We start from the raw sequence: 25,299 nt of genomic DNA, 5'->3' as shown, positions 1-25,299 counted from the left end.
GCACATCTAAGTGTATCCTTCCGCGCCCTGTCGTCTGCTAGCGGCGAGCGCTGCAGCGAAAGCGGCAAGAGCGTCTCAGGACACTGTGCAACTGCGCAGTGAGATGAGCTGTAATTGTGAAAGCGGTTAAATATTCTCCTCGGCACCGTAAAAGCGCGCGTCTTCGAGATACTTGCACGATATCGCACAGGTGAACCAGGCGCCGCCATCTTGACTAAGGAGTGACCAAATCTGCCACCGCGGACTAATCACAACCCAAGACTGGGTCCTCCGCGGCGCTGTGGACGCTCGGGCTGTGCGGACTACTCATAAAAGTTTAGACAGTGTCGTACCATTCCTTCGTACTTTATAAGTAAAAACATAACACATACGAGCCACAACAGCGTTATTTCTTTCGTCATTTGCATGTTATAACACGTACAAGCAAGAACTCTTTCTTCAGTATCATGGAGCCACAAAAATTGTTTTATACAGAAAATGCGACAAAATCGTCATACAAATCACAGCTACAACACGCAGAGAAGCCTTCAAGTAAAAATCCTCCGACGAGACCGCTTGCAAAAGTCATGAGGACAAACAACGGGCTACGTATATGGGGCACTACATCTCGCTTCGCAACAACCTGCGCTCGAGGGTCATGTAGCCTTGGCTCTGCTGCACGGAACTTCTGGAACAGAGTATAGGTGCACGTTAAAGAACACCAGGTGGTCGAAATTTCCGGAGCCCTCCACTACGGCGTCTCTCATAATCATATGGTGGTTTTGGGACGTTAAACCCCAGACATTATTATTATTATTATTATTTCGAGAAGTGTTATGAGGGACAAGTACTGAACGTTCGCTCTTACATATGGGCTATTTGATTTATCTGAAACGGGCGAGCTAAAAGTAAACAGACCAGGCGCTCATATACTTCACATGCCACTGTTTTCTGCTTAGACACAATATTAATGAGAACTAACAGACAATAACGCCAAGGAAAGTATAGGGGGTGTTATGTGTAGTATTTAGCATATAAATGTGAAGAAAGTAAAGTGGACGAAAAGATAACCTGCAGGTTCGGTCCCTGCCGGCGGCAGGTTATCTTTTCGTCCACTTTACTTTCTTCACATTTATATGCTAAATACTACACATAACACCCCCTATACTTTCCTTGGCGTTATTGTCTGTTAGTTCTCATTAATATTGTGTCTAACAAAGAAAACGAGCCCTTAAGAATCATCTTCTTTCCTTGTTTTCTGCTTAATTGCATTCGCTATTATTTTATATCGCAAACGTTATTTTATAACCGCAGTAGTAAATGTACTATATAAATTTATATCTATTACTTATCAGAAGAGCGATTACAGAGCTCCAAAGCGGAGCAACGCTCTTAAAAGTTCCAGCAGTCCACTGAAACAAAAGGTATGCGGAGAGTCTCGTTACAGAGAATCACTATATACAGACACATTCTTTTTCCGTGGCTCCTTCACGGCTCCCAGTGGTCATGCGACGCGACATGCACACGCACAGCCTGCTTTGTGTGCCCGCATAGTTAAAGGGACACTAAAGAGAAACAATGAATTTGTTTAGATTGATGAAGTGTGCTCGGAGAATTCTTGTGTAATTTATTTCACCACGGTAGGTTTATTATTAGAGGAGAAAACAAAGTTCAAAGTTTCATTTTTAAATTTCGCGCCGAACTTTGTAATTCGTGACGTAAAAGATTTCAAAGAGCATTTAACGTATTTTGGCGCCACTAGCTCGACGAAATTCGCACACACTCGTTATGTCAAGTCTCTGGCCCCTCAGAGGACAATGTACTTCGATTTAACCGATTAGGAACTACGTAGGCCCAAGCAGGCGCCGTCAAAAATATGTGACGTCACCGCAAATGGTGCGGGAATTCAAAGGTGGCGTCGCCACCTGTATTTTCTTTCTGCGCGTTTTCTCGCTTATTAAGCGTCTTTTCGCAGCAAGCGTGGTGTTTTTGGTATCGTGGAAGACTACTTATACTAATGCGAGAAAAATCGTTTTGCTCTTTAGTGTCCCTTTAACGTCTGAGCTTTCGTCTTCTTCCGCTATATGGTGCGAGAGCTACATGATACTGCCTCAACAGCGTTCGAATGTGCAGGAATAGCATAGGTCCATTAAACAAGGTGTGGGGCAAAGTATATTCGCGTGACCAAATATCCGCCTTGAAAAAAGACACTCGCTACTTCTGTGTCGGGAGATGTCCCCTTCCCTCGAACCATATGCACCCAATGCGTAATCACCGGGAAACTTATTCGCACCTTTATTACCAGACTGAAACTAACCCCGAAAATCGATCGAAATCTGTTCGACCACCTCCTGCCAATCCTACAGGCGTAGTCCCACCTTCTACCGGTACAACATCGTTAGCAAGGCATACACCATTATACTATGAAAAAAAAAAAAAAAAGGACAGTACAAACTGTGCATAACATACACTGCTTAAACCTGCAAGGAGAAGCCCTAAAAGAGGAGCTTTATAGATTCTATTAAAGAGTGGCACGACGTTCGGGTGCAAGAGAAATGAAGGGATGAGCTGGACAGATATATGTTTATTCTGCAGAGGTCCGAGACGCCCGAAATTTGCTCCAGTGGTGGACGTCTGCGAACAACGACTGTCGACGCATTCACAATTCGCAAGGAAGATTTCGTGTGCCCCTGCGGCTAGCGCAAGCAGTTCAAGAAACTTTAGCGCTGCAAGATATCTGATGCAACAGCGCATGGCATGCTTACAGCCAGAATCTCTTGATAATTTGACTTTTCGCACAATAACATGTGAAGAAATGAACTGTAAACTATGCCACAAAAACTTATAGACTGTACCTACTATAGCAGCGCCGCGATATATGAAGTGAATGCTATGACAAATAGTTAAAGGGGTGGTGCCATCAAATTTCGAAGCTATAACAAGCCTGTTGTCGGTTTCCTCTGTATGCAAGGACACTCCACACGAAGGGTCGGACACAGCAAACGTTTAGAATATATTTTAATTCACTTCCAAAGTGTACCTAAATGCCCATTCTCCCAATCGAGACCCATCGCTAGCGCGCCAACTCTGACGTGGCTCTATAGGAGGGGCAACGAAAGTTGTAGTGACGTCGCACCGCATCTGCCGTAGTGACGTGAGTTACCTCCGGACCTCCGCCACCTCCGCAATGTACGTACCGGCTATAGTAAACTAGAATATATTCTAGTTCACTATAGTACCGGCAAAGCATCGGCTGCTACATCACTCGCCGAGTTTCGATCGCTTGCTGGCTAAGTGTGTCACAGCATTGCGTGGTCACGTGACCAAGCCCCCAACACTGCTACGTCACTACCCAACTTCGGCGCCCAGAAACCGAAAGTTGTCCACATCAAAAGGCGATATTAAATTATTTAGCGAGAATACATGAATCTTGGTGCGTGTATCATGCTTCCTGGAGCTATAGGAAACGCTTACAGCAAAGAACGCGCAAGCATAGGCGTATTTACCGGGGGGCAAGAGGGATGCCAGCCCCCCTTACTGACAAATGTTAGGGGGGCGGAGCCCCCCCACTTTCGACAGCGGTCATTGTCGGCTGCGGACTGGGAAACTAACAAGTCAAGCAAAGTTTTACTTGAACGCAGCAATAATGTAAATATGTTATAAAATTTGTCCTTCGGTTCAGCTGTGACAACTGTCCTCCGTGTTTCATGACCACGCACTGTAGGCGCTCTCTACCTCGCCACGCTGGTCTCACTCGACTGCTGACCCGAAGATCGCGGGATCGAATCCCGGCCGCGGCTGCATTTTCGATGGAGGCGAAAATGCTTGAGGTACCTAGATTTAGGTGCACGTTAAAGAACCCCAGGTGGTCGAAATTTCCAGAGCCCTCCACTACGGCGTCTCTCATAATCATATCGTGGTTTTGGGACGTTAAACCCCAGGTATTATATTATTATTATTGTAGGCTCTTTGCGGTGCGGGCTGCCTATTCCACGCTTTCGCATCTTGCGTTCAAGCATTGCAGAGGAGGCTATCGCTCAGCTGGGGCTCTATAAAATTACAGCAATCTGTCATGATTTTATTTTGTTCTGCCTGGCCTGAAGTTTACGTAATCGGCGACGCAAATACGGGCGGGAACCAGCGAACGTTTTATAGCCCGATCAAACGCTCTTATTTATTCGGGAAATTTAGTTTCTTTTTTTGAAAACGATTAGCATCGCCACTGCTCCATATCCAAGCTGCTGTGAGTTGATGAGTGTGCAGAAGTGTCGAGTATTTTAGTTGCGCCTAGCCAGGAGAGCTAAAAAACATTTCCACTTTGGTCTCCGATTAAAGTGCTTCACCTTGCTTATCATATGGTAGCCTGCAGCGGTCGCGGCGGCTTTTAACAAGGCTGTGGAGTCGAGCACATTGGGAAGCCCAGCTTTCAAGTTTGCCCCGTGACTTGATCTACCTCACCAGAGAGATGATCAGCGTCCACGGTTTTCTGGACTAATCCTTAGGAACAGACACAATCCTTTGCCCACCTGTAAAGGATTGTGTCTGTTCCTAACAATGTTCATTTCTATCTCTACCTCTCCGTCAGCAACGATGAGTTATTCGCAGAAAGTTGTAAACGCGCAAGAACAGCTCAACATCGTTATACTACGACTGAAAGTATCTATTATACACATATGAATCCATCTCATAATAATAATAAAAATATCTGGGGTTTAACGTCCCAAACTATGAATCCATCTTGCCCGCTGCTATAAGTAGCCGCTGCCAATGTGATTGGCGGGCAGCCTTCTTGAATTACGTTCAGAAAGAGACACTGTGTGGCTATTCCGAAAAAAAAAAAATATTGTTCAGCACAGTAACGCGCCCCCTCTTGTGCAGACTTCATTTTAACGCCGCGAGCTTTCGCATACTCGTGACGTCACCTAACAAGAAGGCGATGTTATGGCACACCAAAAATTTTTGACGAATAGCAGAGAACCAATGACTAATAATACACCGTATTGAAAATAGCTTATTATTTTTTTTTCTTTACGCAGTCATGCGTATGTGATAATTACGCGGTGGATCACTTGCGCGTCATTTGTCGCGTTGTGTTACGAGCAGGTGCTGTGAGCGTGACCCAGAAAATTTCGAGCTATCATTAACAGCTAACGACCTATACGGAAGGAGACAATGCGGGGTGGTTTAACCTTATAATGACCCACATTTTTTGAAAGAAAATTTGAGCTTACACAGTTTGCGTAGGCAACTGTGAGGGGCCGGAGGGGAGCAGTAAAAGGGCCACTTCACCGCTTTCCCGTCCACCCCTCACCCAAGCTGGGAAAAGTAGGAGGGCAAGGAACGACACCTAGTATATAAATTCGTAGTCATTTTAATCTTATAACTATAAAAAACCAGCTCAATGTGGTTTCCATATATATTAATCGACTGAACTTGGTCTTCTTTAGAAAGACTTTATAGTAGAGGGCTCTAAGAGTAAAGAAATTGGCACTCGGATTATCCTGAAGACTTCTGCGAAGTACCTTGCTTTGTCAGCCACATGTTTTGTTCAATAAATGAGAATTTTAGGTACTACAGTCATAGCAGGTTCTTCATACTCATCGTATTTACAACGCCAAACTGAGACTGTGAAGTTCGCAGATGGAATGCTCAGACGAGGTACAGGTTAAATGTGGCTCTACTTTTTGAACTTCACGGTAATATTTCAAAAATGTTAAACACTGCTATGTTGTCGCAGTGTAGGACGGCCCAGCCTGCACAATATGTTTGTGCAGAGTCTTCCTTGATTGAAAACAAACAGTTTTGAAAAACAAATCATCTAATCATCTCTATGAATATAAAAAATCATGTCAAATTCAGAGAAAATGTAGTTCTCTCTCTCTCTCTCTCTCTCTCTCTCTCTATATATATATATATATATATATATATATATATATATATATATATATATATATATATATATATATATATATATATATATATATAGACACACACACACACACACACACGGCGGACAGAGTGAGAGACTGACGCCAGCCTCCCCACTCGCGAACGAGTTGGTACGCCACTGCGCGCGAGCCACAAATTTGGTGGAACCACCCCTTTAATTTCTTCCTTTCGGCTATTTATGCGTATTTCCAAAAGTACGCGTGGTGCACAGAGTTCGTTACAATTTTTATCTATAGTCGGATACAATTTTAGACGTCCGCGGCATTTCCTCCTCAAAGGCGGATGCACACAAGCCTGCACTAAAGCCCCTCCGTGCGTTTTCCGCAGCAGCAGACGCGATGGAGGGGCTTTAGCCTGCACCAATGGATGCGCACTCCAGACTGACGTGAGGGGCAGGACTGCCGGTGACGCCGCCTTCGGAAAACATTGCCGAGTGCATGAGCGGGACTATTTCTTTAATCGCCGGCGAGATCGGCTGCCGCGCTTCGGTCGTCTAGGCGGGCCCTCTCCGGACTTCTTAAGTTGCATCCGACTATAGGTTCGCGTACTTATAACAGAGGTTATGAATTTGGCTTTTTTTTTCTTCTCTATTTCTCTTGCTGCGGCAAGGTTCTACTATGATGAAGAGAGGTGCTACATATCCAGAAGGGTGCACGATTTGGTTTGTTGGTACTTTACATTTCAATAGACAGCGGAAAAAATTTAATGTTTGCACTAAGTCGCGCAATGCTTGGCACAGCGAAGCACGGGCCCGTCGCCGCTCGTACTCCCCGTCGACCGACACGTCTAGCTTCGAGAAGCGCGGCTTCCTCCTCGGCAATACCATGGCAGTACGCACTTTCTTAGGACGCATTCTCTGGACACGATCGGGCGCAGCCACGTTATGCACTATAGAGCCGAGGTTGCGCGCGATGTCTCCTTCGGTGGGCGTGGCTTGAATGCTTCACCATCCTCACGATCACACCATCACATCTCTCCTCCTCACGCTCACTGCCCTTTCCCACCTGCTTGCTACACTATGCTATATAAGGCTATGCTGTGGTCTCCTAGCGTGCCCGAGTTTGTAGTCAGCACTCAAACGATGAAAGGTGCAGTACAAGGCTATATGAAGGAAGTTGTGGCAAGTGTGCGTTTTTTGAGCGTCCGCTTTTCAACAGAGTACCTTTTTTCTGTTGGAAAGAAAAAGCTTTATAAGGATGTAGTACGTGACCTTGTGTTGCCCATCCCAATGTACAGAGCGCTATATGCTGCTGGCAAGGGTCAGAATGTACTTAAGCGAGTCAAAAAAATGGAAGCACCTCCAAATGCAAAATCTTTCTTCTTTAAATTGCACACAGGAACACTACCGGTAAAAACCTTTTTAGAGGAGCGAGGTTTCTATATGCCATGGGGCTCCGATTGCTTAATATGTAACAAACCTGAAACAATTGACCACGTCTTTCTGCACTGTTGGAAGGGGGTGTACTTTTGGGACGTGTTGCAGAGGACAATAAAAAAAGAATTTCCGTTAGACCCTCATGGAATTCGGTATTTAGCAATAGACAATGAGGACGGGCTACCTTTTGACTTAATCATGATGACTGGCTTGCACAGTATATGGCGCTCACGAATGGCTGGATTTTACTGTGACCCGGATAGAAGACCAGCAAGACAGTATTTTCAAGAAAGTATGGCCCGGTTTCTTGAGGTAGAAAAAACAAAAGAATGTGTTCCTTCATGGTTGGCTAGGGTAGAGCCCCTGCTTACTATGAAGGAATTTTAAATCACAATGTTGGTGATCCAGTGGTTGATGGTATGTGTGTCTACATGTTTGTGGTGTCTTGTAATATAATTCAGTTGTCCCCGTTTGTGTGATGTACAACCGGAAATAAAGAAAAAAAAAAGCCTGGAGAGCCGAGTGGTTAGGACGCTCGCTTTCGGATCGAGGGTAAGCGGGTTCGAATCCCGCCTCCTGGACAATTTTTTTTTTGCAAGAATTTTTCTCTTTCTTTATTTCTTTCTTTACGTCTCTCTGACTGCTTCTGTCTGTCTTTCTTTCTTTTTTCTCTCTCTCTCTCTCTGTATTCGTTCTCTCACCCATAGAGTTTCCTACAATACTTACTAGAGGGAACTCTGGCGCTAGTGTCTATGAGAGCTGCAACGCATGACGCTTCAGCCAGCATGGGAATGATGGGTAGTACACAAATTTGTCTAAACTTCGTTCTTTTGGCTCCGTTTGGCTGCGCGTCGCCTGCATCCGCTTTGTCGCAAAACGAAGTTCAGCAAAAGTGAGCAGTTCCACTTCACCACTTTAACTTTTTTAGGCTCACCAATTCAAATCTGGTCACGAAGTTCACAGTGATCCATTCTTTTGTCCGAAAGAAAACCAAAACACAGCATTAAACAAAGCCACATAAACAAAGCCACAAGTACGTTTGAAGCCGCAAGCACGAAGACTAGGCAAATTTGTGTACTACCCATCATTCCCATGGTGGCTAAACGATCGCAGCGCCAGAGTCCCCTCTAGTTAATTTTAGGAAACTCTATGCACAGGCTACGCCGTAGCGGTGAGTAACTGATGGCGATAGGGTCGACATTTTACGGCTGGCAGCTTCGCTGTTAATAACAAAGTGAAGAGAGTGTTCTCTTTTCTGTCTCATCCGTTCTTACTGTGCTCGCTGTAGAAACTCAACTCATGCTGCAAATCACTTTTCGTGCTACAATGTCTGCTACCAAACGCTCTTGATGATCCCCATTGCATTTGCGGAAAAAAAAAGGTAAAGTATACCTCTGCCGAATAACCGTTCATTGTACCCTGTATGTCCGGTCACCTGTTACCACAGTGAGGCCCTTTTGGACAAGGAATTACTGTAGATTAAAGCACGCTTCTTAGCGTAGCATGCGCCAACAAAACATCGATATATGCTACGCCTTCCTCTCGATTCCATGTTAGGGCAACATGACCTAGATTATTGCCTCGGGCCTATGTCGGGCCGGGTCTCGCTTTGAGTCACGGGGCCGGGCGGGTAAACTTCAACGAGTACCGGGCCGAGAACCACGGCCCGTGCAGTGCTCTAAAGCAGGCGTCGTCCTTGTGTCTGTCCTCGTTCGGCAGGTCACACACTTGTCTCCTAAACCTGCTGTTCCAGTTACCTCAGATGCTCAGTGGCTCCTCCTACGATGCTGTAGTGACGAAACACAGACTAATATACATTGACCATCAAGTCACACCGGAAGATTTCCGTGCATCACTGTTATGCGCTGGTAGCCGACTGAGAAACGGTAGGAAGATTACATGATTGCCTGACTTCATCAAAAAATGTGGCGGAAAAAAACCGGTAAGTGCTCATGAACGGTTTTATAAGTGCGCATGGCATTTTGCTAGAGCGCATGCGGTGAACCGCGAGTGACGTCGAACACAAGCGCGCGCGCGCAATTGACGTCAGCGAAGCCCCTGAGACGCTTTTGCGACTGTCTTATTTAGCGCTGGAATGCGTGTAGTAATGAATGCCGAGACGAACGCAAGAAGAATTACGAAAATTGGTGTACTGTTGTGCCAGAGCAGGTGACCGAACGTCGAAGCAGGGATCAACCCCTGCTTGCTTTGTATGCAATCCGGGGAAAACGGCGTCTTCACCCGGCCGGCCCCGTCAACTGACGCCAGTCGTTCTTCAAAGCTGCCCAGCTATGGAAAGGCTGCTCAACTCCTGCGGTGTAAAGGAGGTTCAACACCTGCGGCTGGCGGACGGTCAAAGTACGAAGAGGACGTCAACACCTGCGTGCGGCTTCTGGCAGCGCGTCGCAATTGAGACTTCTAGCAGCGCGCCGCAATTTAGAGAACTTGAATAGGAGCCAACACCTGCGTGCGGCTTCTGGCAGCGCGTCGCAATTTAGAGAACTTGAATAGGAGCCAACACCTGCGTGCGGCTTCTGGCAGCGCGTCGCAATTGATACTTCTGGCAGCGCGCCGCAATTTGGAGAACTTGGATAGGAGCCCAACACCTGCGACCGGCGGACAGTCAACAGGACAATGGACGGCTAGACGATTTAAGGCCGTGCCGGTCCGTCGAGGAGGAGGAGATCGGAGAAGGAGAACGACTCGAAGGGAGTCGAACCAGCCGACGTGGTCGGGCTGGCAGTCATGTTGCCTGGTAGCAAAAATATGTAAATAGTTTGTACATAAAATCTTTTCCTTCTTCACCTTGCCATTACTGACTACTCCGAGCACAACACACACCCGTGTTCGCACCGGCCACGCAACCCGAGTCCCAACAGCGGTTCCAGAGGAGGGATGCAACGGCGCGTATTCCCAGCAGCGAGCCTGAGGGACGACATCGGAACCTAAAGGTGGCGGTAGCGATGGGCCACGATACCTCATTCCTAACAGTGGTGGCAGCGGTGGGATGCCACGACCTCGTATCCTACGCCGCGCACCCGAGGGGCCCTACCCCAGTCGTAACAGTACCAAAACTTATGTTATTTGTCTTCAAAGTTCAAAACTCGAGCAGACGACGACAAGAAACGTTCCCTCTCCCGCTGACGTCAAAGGCCGTTTCCAATCACCGCGCGCCTCTTATAGAGACATACCGGAAGTCTCTTTTCATGGTGGCCTTCACACAGTGCCTTGCCACCGCTCTTTTTGACGGCGTTGCAACCATGGCTACGACGAACCACGTGCGTCGCCTAGCAGACGGTCACATGGTCCCAACTGAGCGTTGCGTGTTTCGCAGCTGTCGGTGTGGCCGATATCGCCCGATGCCGCAAAAAGCAAAACCCAGCATAGTATCGTTTGATTACCATTCCCACCAGTTCCACAGTGCATCAGTCAGAAACAGAAGTGATTTGTTTCTGAGAAACCATAAAAAATGGGTTTTATTTTTCTAAGGCTCAGTTACATGGCCTAGCTACCACCATATGAATATTACATGACACTTTTCGCGTCAAACCAATCAAAACGCACGGCCTTTGTCGTCACTGCCACATTACGAAACGTCACTTCCCATAACAAAAATAGCCGATGTGTGTCGCTGTAGTCCGAAATCAGGGCAGTTTATCCGGTGAAATAAAATTATAACGGCTTCGTTTTCGGCGATGTCACTTGCGCAACGATGTCGGCGCATTCCACAGTACCAAAAGAAGCGTTGAAAACGACATGCTTAATTTGTGTCGCAGGGCCCCTTTAACTACATTGGATAAACAAATAGAAATGCTAAAAAAATGTTCTGACGGCTGCATTTGAACTCTGGACCATTAATAGGTCCATTCGATTCACCCTGCACTATCTGAACTGGTTCATGGTGGTGACGTCAGAGTGCCGTCGTCGTGCAGGGAACGTTTCAGAAAGTGCAGCAGCAACGAGATGCCGAAACGAATACGAGAGTGCAGATGTCGTGCAAGCCCTCTGCTACGGTCGGCTGTCTCGCGAATTGTGGAGGTTGTGATTCGTAAAAGTCGCCGCCGCTTAAGGGGTATTCAGACGGGGGAGAAATGCTCGGGGGATACAGGCGGAGCCTAGTGACGTCAGCTTGCGAGGAGAAGTCTCCAAAATGGCCCCCACTCACACGAACGGGGCGAACGGAGGGGGAGACCAGTGTTACCAGACTACTCCTGTGGCTTGTACCGCCCGTTTCACCAGCTGCTGACGACGATGACCCCAGCTAAAGTGTTCTAGAAAGGGGTAGTGGGCTGACTGGAGGCCGTGCACTGACGCACTTTATGTCTCACCTGGTAGATGGCGCCACCACCACCTGCAATGTAAGCGACGCGTTGCTGCCCTCAGCGCGAAGGTTAGTTTGCCAGCGCTTCAAGCACAAACTACTCTTGTGCAACCCCTGTACATAGCCATTTTCGTTGCTTTGTTTTCTTTTGCGTGAGCATATTCTTGCTTTGGCCGTTGTTCTGGCGCATGAAGTATCGCTAAACATGAGCGCGTCATCAGCGGGCGCCGGATGCAATATATGCAGTAAACCGCCAGTTTTGTATTGCAGTAGCGAGCTCTCCCTTAAAAAAAAAAAGATCTCGCAGTTTTATTGCGTTTAGATAATTAATTAATTTATGGGGTTTTACGTGCCAGAACCACTTTCTGATTATGAAGCACGCCGTAGTGGAGGACTGCGGAAATTTCGACCACCTGGGGTTCTTTAACGTGCACTGACATCGATTGCCTTTAGATAAAAGAGACTAATATTTTCATGCTAGCGTTTGTACTCGGTAGTCTCTTTAGTGAGGTCATACTCTCACTAAATAAAACAATATTACTACAAACTTAAGCACCATACACGCTCTCAGTTAATATATTCTCCTGAAAAGTGCAAGAAAATGTGTGGGAGTGCACAGCAGGAAAGACCTATCCTAATCATGCCCAAGAAATAAAAGACCGAAAGTCCGAAAGACCATGCAATCAGATTTTGCTTCTTGAAGACCCCTGACATGCTGGAAATTATATTTGTGTAAGAAATTGCATTCAAACACCGCTATCAGTTGAGTGCAAAATTCAGTTAGCAATTCTGCTGACACTATAATATGCCTAAAAGGTTCATTTGCACTCTTTTCTACAGAACTATTTGTCCGCACTCCTGAATTTAGAAAAATGAATTTGTAATGAAGGTGTGGAAAAATGTAGACAACAATCGTTCACAGAAATAAGTGAAAAGTTTATTTGGTGTGGCAGCACAATGACCTTACTCCACAAAAGCCATGCGTATCAATCACTTTCATTTTTTTTTTCAAAGTGAAAACAGATGGAAAAAAGCTGAAATAGCTTGAAGAGGGCCTTGCCCCATTTTGTACTTATCAGCGTGTGCGGCAAAAAGCATGTCTCCTAAAACAGCCCAATAGATGCTAGAAAAATACTCACAAAGAGACGCTAAATATTTTCAATAGCATACTTAGCATAGCATAAATTAAAAAAAGTTCACAAAAGCACATGAATACTCAACACATATTGTTCACACAATAAGTAAAGACACTGAATCAGAAGAAATACTAAAAAAATGACAAATAATAGACACATTTCCATTCAAACACATGCATTTTTATACAGCTCTACTGACGTTCTGGTAGATCATATTAATCGCACTGTTGATGGTACGCCAAGGACCAAAGCCACCATTCACAATTGAATTAAGCAGAGTTGGCACTTATTCAAGGGTTTATTGCTATAGTATGCATGGCGAGTGGCAACATACTATCTTGCTTGTTTTTCAAATCTGGCATTTTGTATTTGGGTCAGTGAAACAGAAAAAGAATATTCAGAGAAGATTCATACTTCAAGTTTAACCTACACTTGTAAAATCTAAACGCAGGAACAATAATAAAATTTTAAAAATCTTGTATAGGAAGGAAAAAAAAATTTAAGAGCAGCGGCTTATCTTTAAGTGCTTTGCTTTTTGGCGTTTGCCTGCTCTGTCTGTGTTTTACCCCTTAATGTAAAAATGAAGTCGCGTAACAACATAGAATTGGATTATTTTTTGAGAGAGCATTGAGGCATGGCTTGGGCACCCAACCTCTTGCCAAAGCCTTGCTTTCACAATGGTCAGCACATCTAAAATGCTGTCTGCATGGAGTTCTTCACATGAAAAGCAGCCCGTGAACAAGTCTTGTTACCAATCTACATTATTCACAACTACAGGAACTGAAAAATGAAACGTATTGACGAAGCAATGCTCGGCCGAAAACCTGCAGCGACGACGAAACACAGCAGCAGCCCTACAGCAGCGGGGCGAAGGCGCGAAGGCTCCCATTGCTGACGATGATAGCGCCGCCACGCGGGCACTCAGGAAAACGAAAACTCGTTTACATTTTCTGCGCCGCGGCAACGTACCCTCTCCCTGACCCCAACTGCAGACTGGACACCCACTGCCGCTCTCTGCAGGTGCAAGTGCAACAATGTGGCCAAACAAGAGCCTGAAATTCCGCCATATCCCCCACCGCCGGGGGATCGTTTGTCCTGCCGGGGAAAAGGTCCAACAGGGAAAAATCTAGGGACTTTACCTCCGAGGAGCCGCGGGGGGGTCACGCCTACTCGCTAATCCGTGACGTCGCGGTCACGTGATCCGCAATCCCCACCGTCTCCCCCGAGCATTTCTCCCCCGTCTGAATACCCCTTTACGCTGCCTGGCATTTCTAACTACCGGAAAACGTTCAGTGACATATTTGTTGGGCGCCGTTAAAATAGCCACGAATGCAGCCGGCTGCGTCGTCTGCTGCGGTTACAGCCATCTTGTGCTGCACGGACTCGGCACTACCTCACGAGTAAGTGCAGGGAATTCGTGAACTAGCCTTGCACGACGGCTGCACTTTTTCGAAACGAATACCGCGGTGCCGACGCCGCCATGTTGAACTCGTGAAACGAATGCCGGAGTGCAGCGCCACCGTGAACCGGTTCACGAAGTGCAGGGGAAACGAATGGACTTAATACCGAAACCAGATAAGATAACCTTCAAAATTCTCCCCAGTGTAAGCATGAGCGTTCAGATGCTTGACGCTTTTTTTCACAACAGTGATCGTTTCATAAACAATTTCCTCCGCGCAAGCCAGCGCGCTAAGACGCTAGGCAAGTTTTTACAACGCGCTGATGTCACAGTTGAGTCGAATGCGGGCGCAGGTACTTCATAAGATACTTTTATAACAAACACTTCATCAACGACAACGCTATGCGTTCTGACTTGCAAACATCGGTTTCTGCTGTAATTTGCTTAATCGCTAGCAAAGTAAAAAAAGAAAACGCAAATGGACCTTGTAGGAAAGAAGACCGCTTAGAAGTTTTGGCTTTTTTTTTTTCCTGGGAAGGGGGGGGGGGGGGTATTTTTGTTCAGGCGCCAAGAACTCAATTCAAACATGATCAGTTTCGCCTGAAGGGCGAAGAAGTGACCAGGAATTTATACACTCCCCTTCCCCTCCCCCCCCCCCCCCCAACACCCACCCAAGAAACGACGCCACCCCCCCAAAAAGAAATTATTCAAGACCAATCCATCCCCCTCCCCTCGTACAGACAGGCACTCATGCACATACACATCCACATCCTCCTAACACTATGCACCGCCCCCCAACAAATCCAAGCTCCGGATGAAACCCTGACAGTGAGACAGCAAGGCTATAGCGTTTCGCTTGAGCTTTTCGGATGTGAATTCTCAATATATACGCGGATGCAATAGATGTATGTATACATGTCGCCACGACGCAGCACGCAGGGCAACCGCTGATAGAAATAGCGTCCTGGCAGCTACCACTGCAGGAGTCGCATGCCGGCATGATGATGACGGGATGGTGATATGGTGAAAGACAGGAAACCGTCGGTGCTAGTCAGAGCCCAGCGAAACATTCGATAACATTACCGCGCATATGCACGAAGATTGACTCGCCGCCAATAAAGCGCAGTTCAACTAGACCTCAAACGTCGTGGTAAACGTTCCATAAAACGCATGAAAAATGTACTGGCCTAACCAGGGGCGTAGCCAGAAATTTTTTTCGGGGGGGGGGGGGGGGGTTCAACCATACTTCATATTTGTTCGTGCGTGCGTTTGTATGTGTGCGTGTATATATACGCAAGCAAAATTGAAAAATTTCGGGGGGGGGGGGTGAACCCCCCAACCCCCCCCCCCCCCCCCCCCCCTTGGCTACGCCCCTGGGCCTAACATTCGACCACACATCCCGCCTTCAGAATTTTCCTTCTAATCGTAGCTCAGCTCTGTCGCTTGTCAATTTGGTGTTTGGTCCCGATGCATGCAGTTGTCGCTGGATTTAAAGAATATATAGTCAGGCTTGAGCCCAATTGGACGGCTGTATCGCGTACGTGGCATCAATATTCGATTGAATAGCGTTGCAAAAGCTGTGTCCCTCCCGCGCATCTTCATCGAAACAAACCGCTTCGCCAGCTGCCGAGAGAAAGCGTCCGTCAACGGCAATCGCCGACGGCCTTGGGTACATATACCGCGCTCTCGCCGTCGCCATATGCCCCCCCCCCCCTCCCCATGCAACCAAGCCGAATGCGGGCTCCCAACTCCGGCATCCTTCTACGCGGCGCTGCCAGCTTCGCGAAATGGCGGCCGGAGACAACAGCGAATCACACCATGTAAATGCCCGTCACACAGCAGCGCGCGTGGCATAAATGAATTGAATCAGATACCCTACAGTGTCGTTTGCGTTTCTCTCTCTCTAAACGTAAAGCCGTCTGTCGAGCCACGTATACCACACGGACCGCTACGTGTAGCATCACAGGGGCATCGACCGACACAAAGGTCAACGCCGTGCAACCCGCGGAATTAGCATCCTCTTGTGCGAGGCAGTTTGGTTCGCGGCCTCCAGCGGAGGTGCCACGGGCACACGCGTGCTGCGCCAGCGACCCTATACAAATGTCGACTGAAAAACCAGCGTGTTCCGAGCGCCGTTGCTCTCGCGTCATACTCTACATTAAAGCACTGCATTCACAACGTGCCATTTCGAGCCGCTTTGTAACACTAAACAAACAAACCACTTTGTTCGTTTAGCGTTAAACGGGACAAGGGTCTCCCAGCAAGCACCATGTCCTCGATTCAGTCCTTCAGGTCAAGCGGATGTTGCCTTCGCTGCTGGCCAAACCACCTGTTGCACATCATGGGAGTGCGCGCGGCGAATCAGTTCGCATATAATGCGTTCTATTTTCCTTCGCACAAAAGAGACGACGCAATGGTACACTATAGCAATGGGCGCGAGGGCCACCATTGGAAACGCCGGCGCTGCTATCGTCTGATGTCGAAAGTTGAGTCACGTGACACAGTTTCACCGGGGCGATTTTATACTGCGGTTTAGGACGTCAAAATCATTTCGATCGTTCATAAACGTTGCCCCTCGTCGCTGAATAGCAGCGACTGTCTAAGAGACAGAAAAAAAAAATGTTGCTCGAACCCTCCAAGACCAAATGAAATTACAGGATAATTGTTCATTTGCTTTGGTCATGCTGTTTGTAGAGAATACAGCGACACGACTTAGACTATGAAAAAGTAAACATGTCACATAATTTTCTTCGAAGGTCCCTCCTTGATATTTTGTACTCGGTAACTTGTCGATGTCAGCGTTAAAGGTGCAGCCGGTTTACAGTTGGGGCATGATCGCGTTTGCAGCAGCGAAAAAATACATACATTCTTAAAAAAGTTTTTAAATGCGAAGCATTTCTTAGCGAACCTCAGGCACTTTGGCCGTTTCTATCTACGTATCTATCTATCTATCTATCTATCTATCTATCTAGCCGCCTACGTCTGGGCGCTCTCCTGGTCGTCTCCATAACTTGTTATATACCAAACTTGGCAGAGCAGGGGATCAGTGTATGACGAACACGATGCACTGGTCATGACATTAATAACGCGAAGTACCTGTTGTGTACGTCATTAAACCCTTTCTCTCAGTCACGTGTGGCACATACCCGTATACCAGAGTTCATGTTATGCGGGTATGTGCCACAAGTGATACAGCGTCTCAACCAACACAGTAACCGCAAACACACATGTTGACACGCAAGGAAAGTGATAATAATATTAATAAGTGTTTCGGTTTTATGTACCGAAACCACGATATGATTATGAGAGACGCCGTACCGAAGGGCTCCGGAAATTTTGACCATCGGGTATTCTTTAACGAGTACCGAGATCGCACAGTACACGGGCATCTAGCATTTTGCCTCCGTCGAAATGCGACTACCGTGGCCGGGATCGAACCCGCGACCTTCAGGTCAGCAGCCGAGCACCGTAACCGCTACACCACCGCGGCGGACGCAAGGAAAGGGAGGAAGCTGAAGACAGAACACCTCTAGAGGACGCTCAACTGCCATCCACTCGTCCACGTGGTCCGCAACGTGGACTACATGGATTACATGGACTACGCAAAAACCAGGGCCAATGCTTCCTACAATATATCTGCTCAGAGAACCAGGCCTCTCATCATTACCGGTGACTCAACATTGAGTTATCAAGACCCAACAACGCTTGGTCCTTATACTGCGTGAAAGACAGCTCGGATGTGGAAAGGGCATCAAAAGATCTGTCTGCCACGTCCACGACATGAGGCATCATAGATCATTTCATCGTAAGAGGCATCCAGGATTTCCACCAGCTGCACTATACCTCGCACTTCACCACACTTCGAATCCTCATGGCCGCGATCACGAACGGATCCGATTAACAAGTCCGGTCAAGGTGCTAGTGCTCACTGATCATGGTGATGATGACCTTGTAGAAGAACTGTCAAGAACTCCTTCTATATATGCACATGGGTTCGTGAAACGGGCGTGCGTTCTCCGTCATATCAGACAAGCATAGGCTTCAAAAGCAACGTCGAGCGGCGCCGCAGCTGTTATCGCAACTGGGGGCATCCACGGCCACAACACTGCCGCCCCCGCTTCCGCGCACGCGCAGAGCTCCCGGAACGCATCTGTGGTGCGTCACAATGTAACTATCGCTGACTAGCAGTGCAGCATCGTTACGCAACTGTAAACAACTGCTTATATAATACATATGCTACTCTTAAATATATGAGTGTACGTATACCAAATTCCACATTTCTCTGGCGTCATTCCGTAACGGTTCGCTCAATGTGAAAAATTACGCCACAGTCACTATCCTGCGCATGCTTCGCATAACATCGATTCCCACGGTATGTGGGATCTGCCGATTTTTTTTTACTTGTTTTAAAATCAGCACAGCAAATAAATACGACGTGAACCATTACGTGATACAAAGAGCTGATAAGAATGCGTAAATTTCACACTGCAAAGCAAAATGATGACCATTATACCATCTAATTTCGTAGCTGGGAGGCCTTTTCTGTGTTTTTTTGTTTGTGTCTTCGGAAAAACCGACTAGGCTTTTCATCACGCGCCTTGTTCACAAAAGCATAAAACTGAGGAACAGACGAGACGCTGAACAACTACATCTACTTTTACAACGGTAAATCGTGAGAAAAGTGGCTTGACGCGCACAATGACGTCTCGCATAGGTAACTTCAATTCGCCTGTAGTGGAGGGATCTCGACCCCAGGAGTTCTGTTACGTGCATCTAACCCTAATTAAATTGTTTCATCGAAACGCGGCTGCCTGATTTGATCTCGCGGTCAACCGTGAGCATGCGCTCCACAGCATATCGTTATGGCGCCCTCGGCAGCTCTTCTGTCTCCGAACCATGCGCCGTGGTCCACCGTGTCTCCGGATTCTGACAACGATATTTAAAACTGACATATCAACACATCGACCCGTACGCAATTCACGCATGCTAGCGCGGCCTCTTCGCGAACATTCGCCGCTGCCTCCACCCGCCATTTCCCCTCTTTGCCGCTTAGACCATATGCGACACACGAAAATGGGAGTTACAGAGCCTAAACTCGGCTTTCTAACTTTAACAAGCTCACTTTAATGGTTCGGATCTCCTTCTCTTCATGGCAGGCGTGTTTTCATTCACAGAGTCGCTCTTCGCGCTTATCACGCTTCTCTTCGTCCTCCTCAGTGATGCACGCTCGGGTGAACACAATGATAAAGAACGTTACGGAGACACAGCTCACGAGATCTGGAACGAACACCTCTTGTAAAGAAAGCATTTGAGGGGTAGATTTAGTGCACATACTAAAGAGACTCATGCTAAAAGACTGGGCTTGCAAACACGCGGGCACAAGAGAGAAGTCAAGACACCCAAAACGCCTTGACTTCTCTCTTGTGTCCGTGTTTGCACGCCCAGTCTTTTAGGATGAATACGTACCAACTAGCTCAGCTCTCTGTTATTCTAAGGAGACTTAAGTACTGCCTGCTCAGACACTAAATCATCATCATCATCATCAGCCTGTCTACGCCCACTGCAGGGCAAAGGCCTCTCCCATGTTCCGCCAATCAACCCGGTCCTGTGCTTTCTGCTGCCACGTTATACCTGCAAACTTCTTAATCTCATCTACCCACCTAATTTTTTGTCTCCCCCTCACGCGTTTGCCATCCCTTGGAATCCAGTCAGTTACCCTTAATGACCACCGGTTATCCTGCCGACGTGCTACGTGGCCGGCCCATATCCATTTCTTCTTCTTAATTTCAACTATGATATCCTTAACCCCCGTTTGTTCCCTGACCCACTCTGCTCTCTTCCTGTCTCTTAAGGTTACACCTATCATTTTCCTTTCCATCGCTCGCTGCGTCGTCCTCAATTTAAGTTGAACCCTCTTTGTAAGTCTCCAGGTTTCTGCTCCGTAGGTAAGTACCGGTAAGATGCAGCTGTTATATACCTTCCTCTTGAGAGATAGTGGTAGACTACCATTCATGATTTGATAGTGCTTGCCGAATGAGCCCCATCCCATCCTTATTCTTCTAGTTATTTCACTCTCATGGTTCGGCTCCGCGGTTACTACCTGTCCTAAGTAGACGTACTCCTTTACAACTTCCAGCGTCTCGCCCCCTATCGCAAAGCGCTGTTCTCTGCCAAGATTGTTCCACATTACTTTAGTTTTATGCATATTAATTTTCAGACCTACTCTTCTACTTTCCGTATCCAGTTCAGTAATCATGAGCTGTAATTCGTCTCCCGCGTTACTCATCAATGCAATGTCATCAGCGAATCGCAGGTTACTGAGATACTCTCCATTAACTCTTATCCCTAATTCTTCCCAATCTAGGGCCCTAAAAACCTCCTGTAAACACGCGGTGAATAGCATTGGAGAGATCGTGTCTCCCTGTCGTACGCCCTTCTTTATTGGGATTCTGTCGCTTTCTTTATGAAGGACTATAGTGGCTGTGGATGCGCTGTAGATGTCTTCCATTATGTTTATATAGGCTTCGTCGATGCCCTGATTCCGCAGTGCTTGCATGACTGCTGATGTCTCCACCGAATCAAATGCCTTCTCGTAATCTATGAAGGCTATGTATAGGGGTTGGTTGTATTCCGCGCATTTCTCTATCACCTGATTGATAGTATGAATATGGTCTATTGTTGAGAAGCCTGTACGAAATCCTGCCTGGTCCCTTGGTTGATTAAACTCTAATGTCGTATTAATTCTGTTAGCAATTACTTTTGTGAATAGCTTGTAGACAACGGACAGTAAGAGAGCCATTAATTAATGATGTTTTACTCGATCTGAGTAGCGGGTGGGCGAACGCAGCATACGGAGAGCCGTCTCAAAGTGTCAGTCTTCGTGCGAACTTTTGATGACTCGAGCAACCAGCTTTAATCTTTATTTTTATTGTGATTATATGAACATTACAGGCGCATTTTCGCCGTCGCCGTCGGCGAAAATGCGCCGTGAGGTTCCGTATAAAGTCCAAAGGCGATGGCATCGCCCCGCGCGTCACATGCGAGTGAAAGCGTGCGAGCGCAGCCGACGATCGAGGCTCAAGCGAAGAGGAAACGCGCCGGCCGTCTTTAATCGCACGAAAAGCCAAATGGGTGGGGGGGGGGGGTTCGTGGCTCCGGCAGGAACTATGTACTTTGATTGGTCGGGCGCGGTCGCCCCATCAGGACAGGGATCAGCAGACGGCTCATACCTTTGTACGCGCTGTGTCCTCACCGCACAGTTTGCGGTAAAGCGACAGAATGCTCTAAGGTCGCTTCGCTCGCTGCAGCGGTCGCGTTTTTTACGTCAGCGCTCTGTTGAGTTAGGCCAGGCTTGATTCTAAAGGAGTTAGCTGCTAGACTTCGCATAACATTTCAATTTGTTTCTGTCGCATTCATTGCTTCGCCCTTGCGGCGAAACTGACCTTTTTTATATCGCTTGTTCAAGGCAGCGCTGCAGCGCGCCACATCCTCCTGCGAACCGAGACAGCTGAGGGGGCATAATCGCTTTTTTAAAATAGTTTTTTCTCATTACCGACTGATATGCTTACGAAAGTGATAAGCAAGGCGTCGCTCCGCGGATCGCCAGTAGCGCGGCGGCGCCAGCCGCGCGTCGAAGCAAAACTGCGCAGGTGCACTGGGGCGTGGCTTTGTGTCGTCTGCTAAGCTGCTCGGGCGCGTCATGCCTGCGTTTTCGTTTTGGCGAAGCTAACTTGGCTCGTCTCTAGAACCAATCATTGCAGTAGGTGATCAGCGGATCCCTCACCCTGTAAGTTCAACTGTATCGCGATACAGTTGAACTTACAGGGTCATCAGCAAGTTCACATGTATACGAAGATGTTCACATGTAGCTGCTGCGGTAGCACGTTCTTCTGAGCCAATAAATGCTTGCGTCGATGCAGGTTTTGGATAGGGTAACATATTAAATGTTGCTCTGTGGGTTAGGGCTGAAAACTGTGGTACCTACACAAACGCAACGCTAACTTTCCCCCGGCGGCGCTACTGAAAGCGAAGCTTTATTGACGACAAATTTATATATTACGTTAAAATACTTCCGATGTCAGATTCTGCTATTTCCATTTGTTGTACCCAACGCGTCAGAAGAACCAGACGACTCCAAAGTGGAAATGGGGTGCTGGTGAAACTTGGTGAAAAGCCAGGTGACATTGACTCTTGGATATCATAACGTTTAAAGAGCAGCCAACAGAATGCTCCCCAGTGGTCGCGCTGAACATACAAATTCACTTTCAGGGACTGCGATTTCACTGAAAATAATCTCGCAATCTCACACAACTTAAAACCTGAGTGCAACATAGTGAATGCTATGTAGAAACCTTTGTGAAAAAAGACATGCATTTTCACTTACTGTGAATATAGTTGCTCAACTTTGTATTAACCATGTCGTACGCGTACACACATATGACACACACTACGATTTCACAGTGCTACACAATGTCACAATTATTCCACAGTCCACAGCATGATGTTAGTTTCGTGAAGTGTGAAACACACTTTATGAAATTGACATCACACTGTGCGAAAAAAATTTAAGTTCCTTTTTTTTTGTAATTTGCATATCAAATAACTCTGTGCTGTCTCTGTGCATGCATGCAATCATGAAATTCAATAAACTGATTGTTGCATTTAAACAGATTACGTGAAGTGTAATAAACAACAAGAGATTCGTTTCATCCTCTCATGATAAAGAGAAGCTGCTTTTCCAGAAGTAGCCATGCATATGTGATATGCAGTGCCGAGAAATTAAGATCGTACTAGCATCTGCTTTTTTTCCCACTACCACAAGCTCTATGAGGTACAAGTAACTGCTGAAATCAAGTGCCTCACTCTCGATCACAGATAAAAAAAGTCACACACTGACACTGCCTACAAAAATAAACCAAGATGACACCATCAGAAAGAGACAATAACTGAACTTACAGGTTTCATTTAAAAAGAAGCCTCAGACAAGCAACTATAACCATCTATGCTAACTGTATAGCACAGATGATTTTGAAGGTGAACATTTTGACACTTTTACCTGTCTTATCGGGGAGATAAATTGAGATTGGATAGTGGCTACAAACAAAAAGAAAAATTTTAATAACCTAACCTTTCGGGACCAGTTTGGCAGCATTATGCAGATGCCTAAATTTTTCTCACTCAGGTAATTCTGAGCGCAACGTTCAACTTGCTACGCTGATTCTTAATTTACTTGCACGCCTCTGCGTTTGCTTGCTGCTCCATTTATAAGCCACCAGCCTAAATACTGGCTAATATCACTGGCTGCACTGGTACGCTGCAAACTTGCCTGGTCAAAACAATGAGTGCAGCAAATACTTTCACAGTTATTTGCACAACTGCCAACTACTACACTTAAGTTGCAAACAAGCTATCCAACAAGCTCAAACATGTGAAGTGGTAAGAGTGAATCCATGCATAGACACACCTCTCTGAAGACGTCCCCAAGCTTCTGGTAAAAGGTGTAGGAACACATCACCTAAAAGGCCACCAACAGCAAAGCTGAGGAGCAGCTTAAGCGTACGGCATCCATCTGAAACAAATAGCGAGCACAAAAACCTCCTGCAAACTTTTGCGGAGAAAGCAGAAAGCCAAGCAGACACACACTGTCAAACGATATATATATATATATATATATATATATATATATATATATATATATATATATATATATATATATATATATATATATATCGAGAGAGAGAGAGAGAGAGCCAACTTTATGCAGGTAAGCGATTCAGGTATAATAAGTGGTTAAGTGAGGCTGCATTCTTCTAGGTGAGAGGGTGTAATATGAGGGCTTGCACATCGACGCTCTCCACAAGACTGAGAAAATAGCTCGTCAAGTAGGAGATATAGGTTCCAAAGCGTATCGAGAAGACGCAACCACACTTCCGACTGCGCACATGCTGTTTCTCAAACCTGGCCGTATCGCGCGGCACTTCACGGTGCCGATAAGCATCCATGTGCTCGCAGCGTCTCCTCAAAAGGCAAAGTGAATCAAACAAGCATATATTCCCATTACTATTACACATCCCTGTCTCTCTCCTGAATTTTTTCTCCGTTTTTCTTCCTTTTTTTTCATTCTTCAGAGGTCGCACTTGCGAGTGGGAGTTACCACATTTTACCCCGAAACAAGGTAAAAGAAAACTTTACAGTGTGACACGACTTTCATTCGATATTAGTTCTGTTAAAGCAACGGTTACGCGCAGCCAGCACGGGTTAACGTCCAGGATGTAGAACTGCACTCACTGCGATTCTGCTTCAAGTTGACACCTGTGTCAACAGGCACGAGTAGGAGCGGGAACACACCGCTGAGGCCCACGACGCATGCGGCCACTATGGAGAAGACCCACGTTTGGTAGGTGCGCACGTCTGAAGGGGCTCGTACAGATGAACTGTGCTCGGATGTGAAGCTCCATAGCTGCCAGACCTGCAGAAGAGGTGTCCCTTCTACGAAGGAAATGTTCGACGACCGTTCGTGATCACACAGGACATTGCCGACACCCGCGGTGGCCACGACACCGAGCCGTAGCAGCTGAGCGGCCAACGGCATGCTTTTCCAAGTGGTTTGTGCGGGAGGGCCTGGCTTCAAAGGCAAGTCGAAGCACTCAGTTTCACCGGAGCCATCGCGTTTTGTATTCTACCACGCAACCGAGATACACAAGATTTATCTCCATCAGCGATGGAGGCACCGTAATCTGTCCGGGTGAAGTACACGACAGGAAGTGCTCACCGAAGAAGTTTGAGGCCGCAACGAGATAGCACGGATTCTCGAGTGGGACGAAGGCTCCTTTGGCTGCCGCCGCTGATGGGCAACGTCAGGCGGTGGAGAGAAGAGGATGGAGAGTGCGGCAGCAGCAGCAGCAGGCCCTGGCAGGCCGTCTTCCCACGCCAACGGTGAGGGGTGCTTCGCCGTACGCGTCGATGCTGCCACACACGGGCTAAGTTAAACGCAGCGCGCTCGCGAGTCTGCCTCGTTCGTCAGGATATGCTGTACTCGGTCTCGCAGCGAGGGGGCCTCCAAGAAATCGCAACCCGCGCGACAAGCGTCCAGCGCATCACACCGCATCAGCGAAGTTTACATTGAGCAACACACAAGTGT

General features: G+C 47.0%; 1 protein-coding gene across 1 annotated transcript in view; it reads right to left on the bottom strand.

Moving 5' to 3' along the window:
• The window catches only part of LOC119379069 (zinc transporter ZIP13), a 61,557-nt gene extending 36,258 nt beyond the window's left edge, over positions 1–25,299 (bottom strand). The window contains exons 1-2 of the mRNA XM_037648231.2: positions 24,447–25,299; positions 23,623–23,727 (exon numbers count right to left, since the gene is read on the bottom strand). Of these exons, the coding sequence (XP_037504159.1) occupies positions 23,623–23,727; positions 24,447–24,750 (409 nt within the window). The 5' untranslated portion in view covers positions 24,751–25,299. The remainder of the gene's footprint in view (positions 1–23,622; positions 23,728–24,446) is intronic.

This window comes from Rhipicephalus sanguineus, chromosome 1 (genome assembly GCF_013339695.2).
Source record: "Rhipicephalus sanguineus isolate Rsan-2018 chromosome 1, BIME_Rsan_1.4, whole genome shotgun sequence".
Lineage (NCBI taxonomy): Eukaryota > Metazoa > Arthropoda > Arachnida > Ixodida > Ixodidae > Rhipicephalus > Rhipicephalus sanguineus.
This window is presented reverse-complemented; position numbering and strand designations above follow the sequence as displayed.